A 13,789-nucleotide genomic window follows, 5' to 3' on the forward strand; every position below is an offset into this window, starting at 1 on the left:
GAAATGTAGGATCTAGGAAGGCACATATAGCTTGGTTGAGGTTTCTATTTTGTTCTTCTGATGAATAAGTAAGGGTTGTTCGTTTTGCAGTACATCACTTCAGTTTGAAGGATTGGTGAGTTACAGTGGTGTTGATCATTATTCCTTGTTTGAAGTTTTTCTGATCAAGCAGTTTTACGCCCATTGACTTTTCCTGGTAATTGTAACTCCCAGTGGATGCAAGGATTACATTTAAAACCATCTGCATTGTCCACAATGTTTCTGGGGCCTCGTTCCAAAATACCTTCAACTATCCCTCTGGAAATACCTCCCCTCTCGAGCTCTTCGCTCCTCTAGCTCTAACTCCCTCGGGGTCAGGCGTTTTTCAAAGAAACGAGCCACGGGTAGATCTGTCTTTGGCTGGGGCCTCCCTTTGGAACAGCCTTCCTGCCACTCTGAAACTTGAGGAGAACCATCTCTGGTTCCGGAAGCACCTCAAGACCTTCCTCTTTGCTTCTGCCTTTGCCCCCCTTCTTCCATGCTGATCTGTCTCTCTCTCGGCATTGTGCACCTGGCCACCCTCTGTCCTCCGGGCCCAGGTATCTGCTCACCCTGCCATCCTTGGCACTGCCTCCTGCCCACCCTTTGCACTGGGGTCTGTATCTGTACCCATAGAAGTCCCCCACCCGCTTCTTTTCTCCACTTATCAGACATACCATGATTGCTAAACCCAGCACTTGCAACTTGCTTGCTGCACCATCACTGTTATATTGCCTTTATTTGTTTATTTATTTATTTTTATTGTATTTATTATTATTAATCTGTTTCTCCTCTGTTCCGCACTTTGCACTTCTCCCCCCCTTCCATACACTTTTCCCCTTTCCCTTCCCCATGCACTTGCGCGTTCTCAATGTCACTGGGCTTAGTAAGATCGTTGTTTTTTGTTCTCCCCTGTTCCCCTCCCTTGTCTTGTCACGCCCTGAAATAACTTGTGTACGAGCACGATATAAATAAAATATCAATTCAATTCTCCCTCTATGTTTTGTATGGGACAAGCTTCAATTGCAAGTCCTTTGGTGAAACTTCTCTAGGGTATATACTGGATGTTCATTAATTCTTCCATTTGATCCGAGTTGGAGTGTGGCTTTTAGGTGGCCTTGGTTTTACAACTTTTGTGGCCTGATGACAACTGTATGATCGATGGCATCAGTTTGATGTTACGACATGCATATGATCTCTTGCGCTTTCAGTCTCTCTTTATCTTAACTGTCCCACATACTCCTTGTGCTCAGTCTCATTTTCGTTCTTTCTCCTTGCTCCATTACACTGGAATGCACTACCTCTCATTTTACATTCTATATCTCCCTAGTCATCTTTCCGCTCTGCTCTTAAAGTCCATTTTCTGTAGCTGATTTCATCGCACTGTAATCATTTTATTGTACTGCAATGTGATATTTGTACAGTGATTTGGCATACAGCACTTAATAAATATAAAATGAATATGAAAATAAAAATACAATATAATATACTGTTTTGGTACGCTCGTGCTGATTATACTCTATGGTAATATTCTGAGGAACAGCTTGGTACATTGCCATTCATATGGATTGTGATGGCAAAGACAGATGAGTGGGCAGTGTTTGGATTACTTAACAGTAATCTTCATTCATTCTGAGTCCTAATCTTCTTGGTCACAGTCCTTGATTGCTTTCCTCTGCGACCTGTGGAATATATGGCATGTGTATAATTCGGACCATGAAGGAACGAGGCAGGCTTGTATACCTGGAAGAGGAGGGATTTAAGGTTGTAGAAACAGAAGAGGCTGGACACACATCGCCTCTGCCTCTTCTTTTTTATTTAAGAGGTGGCAGTAAAGACCTGTTTCTGGAGCTGCGCTTATCATCGCGTAAGGACTGGGAAAAGGGAGACTACGACTCTATATAATGCAGATTACCAGTAAGAAATCCTGGCATTAAAAGTGTCTCAATAGAGCAGGAATGGGACATTAACGGCACAGGAAAGGCAGATCTGTTGTCGGGATTATGGGCCCATAAAGTGCAGTAGTAGACTCCCACACTGCACCAAATGGACTCTGCCGGTGCAGTAATAGGGACCATGTTTTACCGTATAAGAGTAGGGGCACCTGTGCAGTCCTGGGGATCCCTCATATGGTGTCTGGTACAAGGACTATTCCTGTGCAATAACTGAGCTCTGCCTATTGTGTAACGGGGCCCTTTCTGCATGGGATTTATGCCAATGGGGCCCTTCCCGAGGGCAATGTTTCCTTTCCTGTTCAGTACCTTGTCTGTGTTTCCTTGACATCCATCCTTAAAATGAATGCCATGGAGACCACACTTGTTGGAGCAATGAGCAATAATTGGAACAGTATTTCCATAAATATGCTGTTCCAATACTGAGGTTGGGGATCTCCTTTATAGTCACACCTTCCTGTGAAATAAGTGGGTCAATCCTGGGCAATAATAATCTCCCTCCTACATAGTGATAGGCCTGGCCTATGCACCAGGGGCAAATGAGCAGCGCAAGTCTCCAACACAGAAATCTGCTTCTTTTTTTTGGTGTAATTTTATTTATTTATTTCAAATTAGAAAAAAACACAACATTGAAGTATTAACAGAAGGCAATTATTCAAGAAGATACTAAACACACAATCTGATGCTTCTATCCTCTCTCCTAGGACTCTCAGTATGCAGCTCCGGTGGTAGTGAGGGCTGAGAAACCACGACCTTCATCCGTTCACCATCACCATCACTACACCCCTCCTGGGGCCCCACAGGGCCCTGGTCCAATGCCCTCATTTGGTGGATACCCCATGTGGCCTCAAATGATGGGACAGGCAGGAGGATTTCCCCCTGCAGTACACCACATGACTGGACCCACAGCCACAGTTCCAGCAATGCACACGTGAGTATGCTGTATGTTATACACAGGGGGCTCCACTTAAGGCATGTGAATTCAAGTACACTGCTACTGGGTCACACATACCTCCACTGCTAGTAATGCAGACAGTATAGGACGACCCACCATGCAGGCACTGCATGGGTGAGTACACTAGCAGGACAAAATATGGGCAATGCTGAAAGCAATCACATATGAATGAACTGATGATGAGGCACACATGCCTACATTGCCAGCAATGCACTTGCAAGTACCCAACTGATGATGCAATGCTAATAGAAGTACACTGCTGATGAAGCACACATGGGTATGAATGTGCATTTCATGAGTCTCCATACGAGTAGACATGAAATGCACATGTAAATACACATATCAGGCAATGTACACAGAAGTATACTGCCAGACCTATATATAGGGCCAGGCTGTGATCATTACACATATGGACTGGTGCCACACACACACACATCTAGCTAAACTGCCACTTATGCCTGCAATATAACACAGGTCACACAAAGAGCAACACAATCTGTGCTTGATAGTACAGGTGGAATTTGGCCAGGCCGGCATGTTTGTGCTCCTCACTCAGCACTCAATAGTCTCATCAAGCATCACAGCCTGAAGGTATGGGAAGTGATTCAACAGAAATTATCATGGAGTTTAGAGGCCATGGGATAAGATGGGGAAGTAGGTAGTGTAGTGGGGAGAAGAGAGTACTACTATTGGAAAGATTTTCTTTTGGTGGCAAACACAGAGCTGTCGCCCGCCAGTAGTTTGGTGGTACGACCGGTAACAGATTTAAAGATTGAGATCGACACGGAGTACAGGTCTTGGCGATTCGTGCCTTGAAACACTTGTGTATAGGTGCGTTATAAATGCCATATCATATCATACAAAAGCCAGGGAAGTGGTAGACTAGATGTCCTAGTCTGATGGCAACTTCAATGTTTCTTATATTGCTGCCACTGCCCTATCCAGCCTATAGGGCTTGAAAGGAAAGCACAGTGTATTCACAACTGGTGTCCCCTCTTTCTGTCTGTGAACGAACCCCAAATCATTTACACTCACAGTAGAGGCCTCACTTCTCTACAACTGCTCCTTGCCACCCTAAAATTAGTCTGTGGCACGTTCACCCTGGAAAAGTGTGGGGGGACTTTAGTTCTCTCCTGTATGATGGATTCACCACCAGTCAACCATTCCAGACAAAATGTGATGGATAATTCACTATCAAAAAGACATGCACCCCAGCTCACGCCTGCAGGTTTATACACAACTGAGAATACTACTAAATGGGACTAGAGGAGGACAAAGCGATACTCAAATTAGAGTAACCACCGTACACCATTTTGATGACAGAGCCCCTTTGAGACGACACCTACTTCAGTTCATAACAGTTGAACATGTAATCTCTTAGAAGGTAAGCACTCCAGCCAACAGACACCAGACAATGCTACACTAGGCAGAGGGGGCTGCAGGGAAGGGCTCTGGGGATAGGAAAGGGAAAGATTCAACCATCAGTGTCTGTTTTGCAACCCAGCACATACGTTCAGGCATCCAGTAATTACTCCTCTAGTTGCTTGTGGCTGTTGATGGTGGCTGAAGTTGATGATCATGTATAAGAACAACAAATAGATTGAGCACATTGCTAAAACAATGATATGGAGTGCCCACTAAGTGAAATATATTGGTAATAGTTGTGAGCAAAACTGAGGGTAAATTCTGGCAGAGGCAATTACCTGTACAGTTTCAAAGGGTACGCCTAGTAGAGACTATAGACTGAGCACACTGCTCTGAGATACATGGCCCAAGCACTGATTGGACCAAACCGCGAGCATCATTATGGCTTTGTGTGGGATGTGGTATGTATGGAAAGTGTGAATGTGGGTGAGTGCGTGTATGTAGTGAAATGTGACATGTTGAGGAACACAATGTGGAAGATAGGTTGAGGGAATTCCAGGAATGGTCAAATTTGCAGAAGCAATGTGGCCTGTCTCATAGCATTAAAGCATTAATGGCAGGTGCACAGGATGTACAAGGTTGGTAAGGGTCCGCTAGCCTGAGATGGCAGGCACAAGAAAGGCAAAGGGCTCAATGAGTGCTGATGGATGTTACTGGCCGTGTATGCCCCCCACACTGGCCATTAACACTATTAGTAACATATCATCACACTTGGGGTGCTAAATGCATTTTTGGGCTTAAATAAGGCTTCACTCTGATGAAAAGCCACATGTGGTTGAGTAGCCTTTCATCAAAGGGAAGCTCCTGGCCAACATAAGATGGCCACCATTGAAACGTGAGAGGGTCGCAGGAGCGAGTGCTTTCTCACTTTACATGGTGGCTCTGTTTAGGAGGAGGCTGCATAGCTGAGGTGGAGAGGCACAGCAAGGATGAGGTCAGATATTGTGCCAGTGGGCGGGTCAGGGGTGTGGGCAGCGACAGAGCAGAGTTCAGTGCATGCTGGAGCAGTGTGCAGCTCTCTTGAAATGAAGGTAAATAACAGATTCAGCATGGCAATCCAGGGAGCAGACTGGCTGGTGGCCCCGTTGGAGGTAACCGAGTATCGCAGTCTGTGGCATGCAGAGCATGGTGATTGCAACTTTGCTGTGTTTACTGCTCTGCGGTTCTATTGAAGGTAAACTGAATGTCTGTGTTGCATAGAGCAATGGGACTTTGCTTTGTAGGCTGCTTCGCGGTCCTGTTGAAGGTAAGGTAAACTGCATAACTGTGTCGCATAGAACAGTAAATTAGCCACTAAAGAAGGCAACAATAGAGGGCTTTTACAAAGAGCGTCATTTAGGTTGTCAAAGGCTTCTTGGTCCTGTGGCTTCCATCAGATGATATTAGGGTGTCCCTTGACCAACTTGTCGGTTAAGGGTCTGTCTTTCTCTCGGGAATTTGGGATGTATCATCTACAGTAATTTACCAGGCCAAGGAAGGCACAGAAATCACTGCTCTTCTCACCTCCTCTTGCAACTCTCCTTTTTCCAATTCCACCACTCCTAGTTCTTCCTCCTTCTGCCACTCTGGGGTCTCTGTCTCTCCCTCCTTCTTTCCCCTACCTCTGCCCTCCTATGTTATTCTCCCTTACGCTTTCCTGCCACTCTCCCCTTCAAGTCCTCTACTCCTCTCCCCTCTTCACTTCAATACTACTCTCCCCTATACACTACACTACACTACTATTCCACCCATTCTTCTACTCATTCACTCCTGCTTTCATTTCCTCATTCGCCTTTCACTCACTCTCTACACTTTCTTTAACACTCAGTCACCCAGCTTACACAGACACTCACAACATACTACCACTTGCTCTCACCAACTTATACCTCACATTATTCGCCAAAATGCCTCCCTACTCCAATCCAAAGTCCTTCCTCCTTCTGGTCTCTTGACCTGCCAACTCCTCCTCGTCTATCCTCACCTGAAGAACTCACACCTTCCTAATTCACCTCCCCCTTATAATGCTCCCCCTCCTTCTCCCATTGGATTTCTTGCCCCAGCCAATCTTGGCCTGACTTCCCCACCTGGGAGGTGTCACAAGTATGAAAGCGTATAAAAAAGTGGCTAAGCCCTGCCCCTTTCTTCCACCTGGGCTCCCCAAACTGGGAAAATGGCAGCCTGCTTCGGAGAGTGGTCCAATTTGTGTTATGGGGGCTGCGTTGTGACAAAATCCATGGTAAGTAAACAACAGTCTTGGTATCTATTAGGAAGCTGCTCCACAGCAAGTCTGTGATGGTTTGTCTTACGCCGGTCCGGCGCAGCTGTTAGAGCGCAGCATATGCTGGTGTTGGCGAGTGTTTCATGGTGTCCCTGGAGGCTATGTAGGCTTTCTGTCAAATCTTTCAGTGGTTCTATCGCTTCTCAGGCCACAGCAGTCTGATAAGTGGAGTTGTCTGATGGACGGCTCTGGTGGGTTGCTGTCTTGCGTGCAGTCTTCCCAGTCTTTGGCTGCATCTTTATGTTGTCTGAAAGGAAAAGAAAGAAACTGCCCAGCATTATTGTCAGGAGGAATGGGTAATACACAATGGTACTGCTGAGATACATACAGCACTTAAGGAAGGCCCGCCCAACTGCCAACTTCTGCCTCTGGCAGAGCAATGACTCTGGCTTCCACCCTGGTAGGACTCCCACGCCATGCTGAGAGTAGTCCCCATCCCCTCTTGACAGTGTCAGATTACTGACCATATTAGAGCATGGTATGTCATTAGGGACCCTTAGGCCTAGATTGCTGGATTCTAACAGCATTCATAATGCTTGAAGGTGTGTAAAGGTTTTGTCAGATGCCGTTAGGCCTTTCATCTGCTTATTCCGTTTTCCAACGAGTATGCACCTTCTGATACGAGATGATGAAAAGTAGGCATATTTTCAAGATGATATAGTAGTACATAGTGACAACAATTGAATCCACATTAGATAGAGCATTTGAATGGACGATATGTATCTTGTAAAAGTATTGTCTAATGTTGAAGTTAAAGAGCCTTGTATTTTTCAGAATACCTTTCAATATCTGTGGCATGTGATCTAAAAACAAAGGGTCCATACAAAAAGGAATCTTGCCAATGGCACCAGAGGATGCACCCTATGTGAAAGAGTAACTGCAGGATTTTACATGTATTTCCCATAATTTGTAGTCATTTCCCCCCCAAAATAATGCTTCATCAAGAAGGGTGGAAAGTACCACTCAGATGACCAACAAGAAAAGGGTCAACAGAAGGTAAATAACAGATATGTACTGTAGAGTTATCCCATTTGACACAAGTAAAGCCAGTGAAGCAATAGATTCTAGTGCATAGTGGTTCGGTCTGGTACTATGACATAGACATAAATAGACATGACAGCAATGTGGTGCCCCATGTTAATGGAGCTCTTCCGGCTGTACTGCCATCACATGGAGATCCCTGCCATCCCCTTTTGATGGGTGATAGTGGAAGCCACACTTACCTACGGGCTGATCTTTTCCACCCATTCTTTAAAAAGGCAGAAAATCTCTCCAAGAAAGCAGTGAAAATGCAAGGTTATCAATTTAGAATTATGCATGTGTCCAATGCAAAAGTTGGCCCCTTCATTTTGGCAAGGAAGTTGAGGAGCGGAACATAGTTTGTATGGGCAGCCAGATTGGCTGCCATGCTTTTCCCTGTATTTTCTAATAGCCATGTGAACCATTATGGACACATGCAGCAGGAACCAGGGAACAGGATGAGCAGGTCTCAGGCAGAGGAGGTGTCAAATTTCAAGTTGCAGGGGTCCTTGGAGTGAGGCTCAACAGACCTACCCAGCCACTAACACTACTACGTATCGCTACTCGTAGCAATACGCTACTACGTATCGCTACGTATGTACTATGTATGCTCTGCTAATCTTTTTCTACTCTCTCCTCCTCCACCTCCCTGCGCCCCCTCCCGGTCCCGCTCTTTCCAACTCCTTGCTCCCTTCCACTGGAACCGCCTTCCCCTTCACATCCGCTCTTCCCCCTCCTACCCTTCCTTTCGCTCTTCTCTAAAATCTTATCTTTTTCACTCACCTCCCTAGCACCCTTTGTTTCCTCTCGTTCTTCTCCCTCCCCCTCATTCCTCACCTCCTACTTCTGCTCTTCCTTACCCTCTCCATCCTCTCTACCTTCTTCCTCCCCACCCCCTGCTGTCATCTAGTCCTACTCTTTCCTCTCTTCTTCCTCACACATTCTTGCATTCCCTCTTACTCCTGCTCTTACCTCCACTAACACCTACCATTCCCTCACACACCTCTGCCCCTCCCTACTCCCTCCTCATCTCTGAAATATTGTAAATTGTTCTTTATACTGTTTTCAAGTTGTGATTCAATTGCCATCTTATGCTTGTTGTATTTTGCTTGTTCTCATGTAAAGCACTTTGGATTAAAGGGCTATATAAATTCAATAAAATACAAATACAAATCATAAGAAATGTCACAGAGGGGTACCAAGCTGAATGGTAAGTGAGGGCATTACCGTCTAGCATCTCCCCAAGCTGAAAGAGAAGAGTACAATGGCTATATGGCAATATTGGTACACTCAGAACCTTAATCCCCTCTACCCAGTCCAAGAACAACCACGATTACCAGACAGGTTACAGGCAAAAGCTCCCCTAAAAAGGAAAAAGGATTGAGCAGCAGTGCAGTGAGGGACTAAGTCAGATTACCACTCCGAAATGCAAAGAAAGAATAATAATAATACTAAAGAGCTGAGGCATGGTTAAACCAAAATAATACTAGTCGGTAACAGGAACATCAGTAATCCAGAGCAGAATTCTAGGACATTGGACCGCAGCAAGGTCAAGTTCAGCAAAGCAAGTTCGGTAAACAGATGATCTAAAAGCAGAGCTGTGGAACACAAATATGCTTGGCATTAGGCCCTAAGCAAGTGACTGGTGGTTGGCTCCTGGCCCTCTGCATTGTATGTTTTGTCCAATAGAGGCTTCTCACCCTGTATATATGGTAAGCCAGGGGTCTGATTGATTTTCCCAGCTTTTCTCTCCTGTATTGTTCAAATCAGTCTAATAAATGTCTCTTACGCCCTGTCTTGAGGCCTGGTTTCTTTCACTGCCTTTTGGGGTCTCTCGTCTCTCACCCCGCTTTTGGGTTTTATTTCTTCTTCCCCACTATGTGGTGTTGTTGGGCTGGTCCTCCCTGCTCTCGGTTCCCTGGAGCCACTGCCTACCTCTGTTCCTCGGTCGGTGCTCGTCGGGAGAGTCGGGGAGTTTTGCCACAGGGCCACATCCTTGTTGGTCTCTTACAAGCATTGTGTAGCAGGCAGCGCTTGTCACTTTCTTTGTCACACCTCACACATGACCCTGGGTTTGCATCTCTCTATGCCGCCTCTCTGCTTCTCGGGCAGCTGCAGTCATGCTACTGCAACACCTCCCAGGAGGTGCGTCCCATCCTTTCTGGTTGCCTGGGCTTCCCTCTTGTGGCGCAACGTGGACTGCCTCTTTATCTCTCCCTCTGAAAGGAAGTGGTCCACTCCAGCCTCTCCTCACTCCAAGTAAGACCCCTTCATACTGAGGGTCAGACACCACACCAGCCAGTCCAAAAGGAAGTTTCAAGTCATTGCACAAATTCAAACCCATGTTGCCAACTAAAGTATTGGGAATTTGGGAATAGGGAAAATGTACGGTATCCACTATCAGGGAATGTTCTATGCCAAGAAGGGGTGCATCACCACCAGTGGGATCCCGCTCGCTCTCTCCCCTAGGGTGTTTTAAAGCTCAGCAGGCTCCCAATAGCACCCCTACAACTCCTACCGATTATTAAGGTTCCTTTCTCTAGGATAACAATGGATATAGTAGGTCCACTGGAAACCTCTACATTGGGAAACCGTTATATTCTGGTAATTGTGGACTATGCCACCCGATATCCAGAGGCGTTTACACTTCGCAACAACCCTAGCCAACAGATATTGAAACATCTGCTATCCTTTTGGTCCAGGGTTTTGTTTCCCAAGGAGGTCCTTATGGATCAAGGTACCACTTTTATGTCCCGCCTAATGAAAGAGGTAAAGGAGTTGCTTAAGATCAAAATACTCTGAACATCGGTGTACGACCCCCAGACAGATGGTTTAGTAGAGCTAATCACCCAGACTCTAAAGATAATCTTACAGAAGCTGGTGTAAATCAATGGAAATAATTGGGATATAATGATAACCTGGGCCCTATTCGTAGTCCGAAAGACCCCTCAGACTTACCTTGGATATTACCTCTTTGAGTTACCCTCTGGGAGGGAACCTCAGGATGTTTTGGATATGTGAAAGGAAACCTGGGAAGAGAGCGAGGAGGCCATCTTATCTATTACTCAAACAGCTTAAAAATTGAAAACACATATTGCAGCAGTAAGGGAGATTATAAAAAGACATCTAGGTCAAGCTCAAGAGCAACAAACTGCAACATATAATAAACATCATATGACCCAGTCCTTTTCCAACGGGCAATTCATTTTAGTACTTCACCCAGCATCTGATAATAAGATTTCCAAGTGGCACAGACCATAAAATGAACTAGGAAAAAAGTCCCCTGAACTATCTGATCTCTCAACATGATGGAAGTCATAAACCCCATGTCTATCGTGTTAACTTACTGAAGCAATGGAAAGTAGACCCCAGTGAAACAACTACGGTCACTATGTTGTTGACCCTGAAATTGAGACTCAGTTGATTTCACCCAAATTGCCACTATAGCACCAAGAAAATCTGGACGACTTCCTGGCTCAATTACCCAGTGTTTTCGGAACAACCCAGGAGAGTCGTGAATTTCTTTTATTACATCTACACACCACCAGGGAAAACTGTAAATCTAAAGCCTTATAGGATCCATGAGGCCAGCAGAAAAATCATTGAACAGGAGGCAGAAGAGATCCGCAAGGTGGATATTATCAAGCCCTCTGAATGTCCTTGGTCCTCCCCTATTGTCCTAGTTTCCAAACCTGATAGCTCATGGCGATTCTGGATAGACTTCAGGAAGCTGAACTCAATTTCCATCTGAGACAATTATCCAATGCCTTGCATTGATGATTTTATTGAGACGCTAGGGAAGGCCAAGTACATTTCTACTCTCCATTTAATAAAAGGATATTGGCATGTTCCTTTAAATGCGGCAAAAAGGGAGAAGACTGCCTTTTTAACAACACAAGGCCTTTTCCAGTTCAAATCTTACCCTTTGGACTGCACTGAACTCCTGCCATTTTCAACGACTCATGAAGGAGTATTGAGACCATACACTGCTTTCTGTTGAGCCTATTTGAACGACATTGTGGTCCATAGTAACGGCTGGCCCAAGAATTTACACTGTGATGAATCTGCCAATGTCATCACTGCTTTCACGGGAAAAGGCAGAAGCTGCCTGATCCTGACCCTTGTGGTGGCTATCGAAGGGAGGACCACATGGGTGAGATGACCGTCGTGGGCCTGGAGTGGCTTTGCCAGATGAGAGAAGATATTCCCTGTTTCCCCTAGAACCTGATGACCCCCCACCCCTCAATACCGAAGACCCTTATGGCATACTGTAATGTTGCATTAGAACATGATGACTAATCGGAAATCTCATAGACATCCCCCTTTACACTCAGAACATGACACCCACCCAAACTCCCATATCTGTATGTCCTATTGTGGTATATACCCAGTTCAACCACCTTACACCAATAGTAGAACTCTTTTGAACATCTTTTGTAAGGACACCGAGATGAGGAAGAGCATGGGAGCAATTCAAAGCATGGAACTGGAGATGCGCTCTAGTTGTTTGTGGAGTCCAGGAGGTGGTGCAATGTTTAAAAGCAGGAAGCGTCAAGATGGAAGGAGATTCACTTCACCAGATGTGAATCGAGAAGCAGAGAGCAGCAAAGCTGTTAACAGGGCATTTGAGCATGGAGATGCCAAATGAGAGCAGAGAAATCTCCCTAACTCAGATTGGAAACCCGGAGAGTGAGGTGGAGCCATGGCACAGAAGCAGTGGAGAATCTTTGCACTGGCAAAGGAAGCCGGAGCGTTAGGCAAACACTCTTCTGCTGCAGGGTAGAGTCCCTCGCACCACAACGAGAAGCAAGAGAGGCGGAGCTACGGCACAGAGAAAAGGGAAGGCAGATGCTGGCCAAGAGACGCATCTCTGAGGGCACTGGAGATGCTGAAATGGGACAAGAGGCAGACGAGAAGCTTCACATCGGCAAGGGAAGCTGGAGCATCAGGCAAACACTCTTCTGCTGCAAGGCTGAATTCGAAGAAGGACCCGACAGAGAGCGGGGAAGCCATCACAACACCAGTGAGCCCACGATGGAGGGTTGGAGCATCAGGTTGTGCTCTGGGAACATATTACTTACTGAACGTGGGGAACAGAATCGCACTGCTTGCATACTACATGTTCTGAATAATCCCAGTGATTGGGGAAGTTAAACAACAAGCGCACAGAAGTAAATAACAGTAAAGAACTAAAAGAAAGAGGTAGTTGGGGAAGAAGAATACCCCTTTGTGACCTTAATGGTTATGAAGATTGTGAAAGACCTGGCAGGAGAGTAAACCAGGCAGTGTGATTTCGAGTCTGGTACCCGCACCCAAATACAGAGAACATTGTAAAGTCCTGGCAAGAGAATATCCCAGGCACATTAAAGGTGAAGGTTCAAGGGACGTCTCATGCCCCTTGGAACTGAATGTTGTAAAGACCTGGCAGCAGAGTAAACCAGGCAGTGTGATTGTGAGACTGGGACCCACACCCAAATACAGTGAACATTTTAAAATCCTGGCAGGAGAGTAAACCAGGCAGGGCAATTGCAAGTCTGGGACAAACACCTAAATACAGCAAACATTGAAAAGTCCTGGCAGGAAAGTATACCAGGCAGGCCTATGGTAAATCAGAAACCAAAGGGAAGGGAACATACCTCTTAGGTTGGAAAGGTGAATAAAGTGTGGAAAGCACACAGTAGAAAAGAACCCTGTGAGTGTGTGGAATCCAGGGGAAGGAAGCCATACCCCATGGATTGGTTTATAACATATGCTGGGAAAAGAACTGTGACTTTAAGCTGGGAAGAAGCTGAGAAACTCAGGTTGAAGAGAAATCCCCCTCCTGAGGAATTTGGAATTCAGTCCATTTGCTTGTTTGTACACCCTTTTCGTAACTTTGTGTTGCAACATTGGAAAAGCTACAGATGGCAAGCTGAAAGACTGTATCCCTTTACACATTTCTTTGAGTTTAGCTTTTGAGGGTAAGGATAGGATTTTGGACATTCCGACACTGACATCATTTAGTTTTGTTGAGGCATGGAAAACTCCCTCATCATGGTAGGGCAAGAAAGGTCTTTCTCCAACCTTTCTTTTACTTTACTAAAAGTCTTTAGCAATCATCATAATGACTCTGTGTCCTATTCCGGATTTATTACAACACCATCTTTACACAATTACCTGGGC

At 45.5% G+C, this 13,789-nt stretch overlaps 1 protein-coding gene across 2 annotated transcripts in view; it reads left to right on the top strand.

Moving 5' to 3' along the window:
* Positions 1–13,789, top strand: part of C9H21orf58 (chromosome 9 C21orf58 homolog) — a 352,196-nt gene that overhangs the window by 289,730 nt on the left and 48,677 nt on the right. For both annotated transcript variants that reach the window (XM_069616036.1, XM_069616037.1), the window contains exon 7: positions 2,675–2,901. In XM_069616036.1, the coding sequence (XP_069472137.1) occupies positions 2,675–2,901 (227 nt within the window). The remainder of the gene's footprint in view (positions 1–2,674; positions 2,902–13,789) is intronic.

This window comes from Ambystoma mexicanum, chromosome 9 (assembly GCF_040938575.1).
Source record: "Ambystoma mexicanum isolate Mex_15411 chromosome 9, UKY_AmexF1_1, whole genome shotgun sequence".
Lineage (NCBI taxonomy): Eukaryota > Metazoa > Chordata > Amphibia > Caudata > Ambystomatidae > Ambystoma > Ambystoma mexicanum.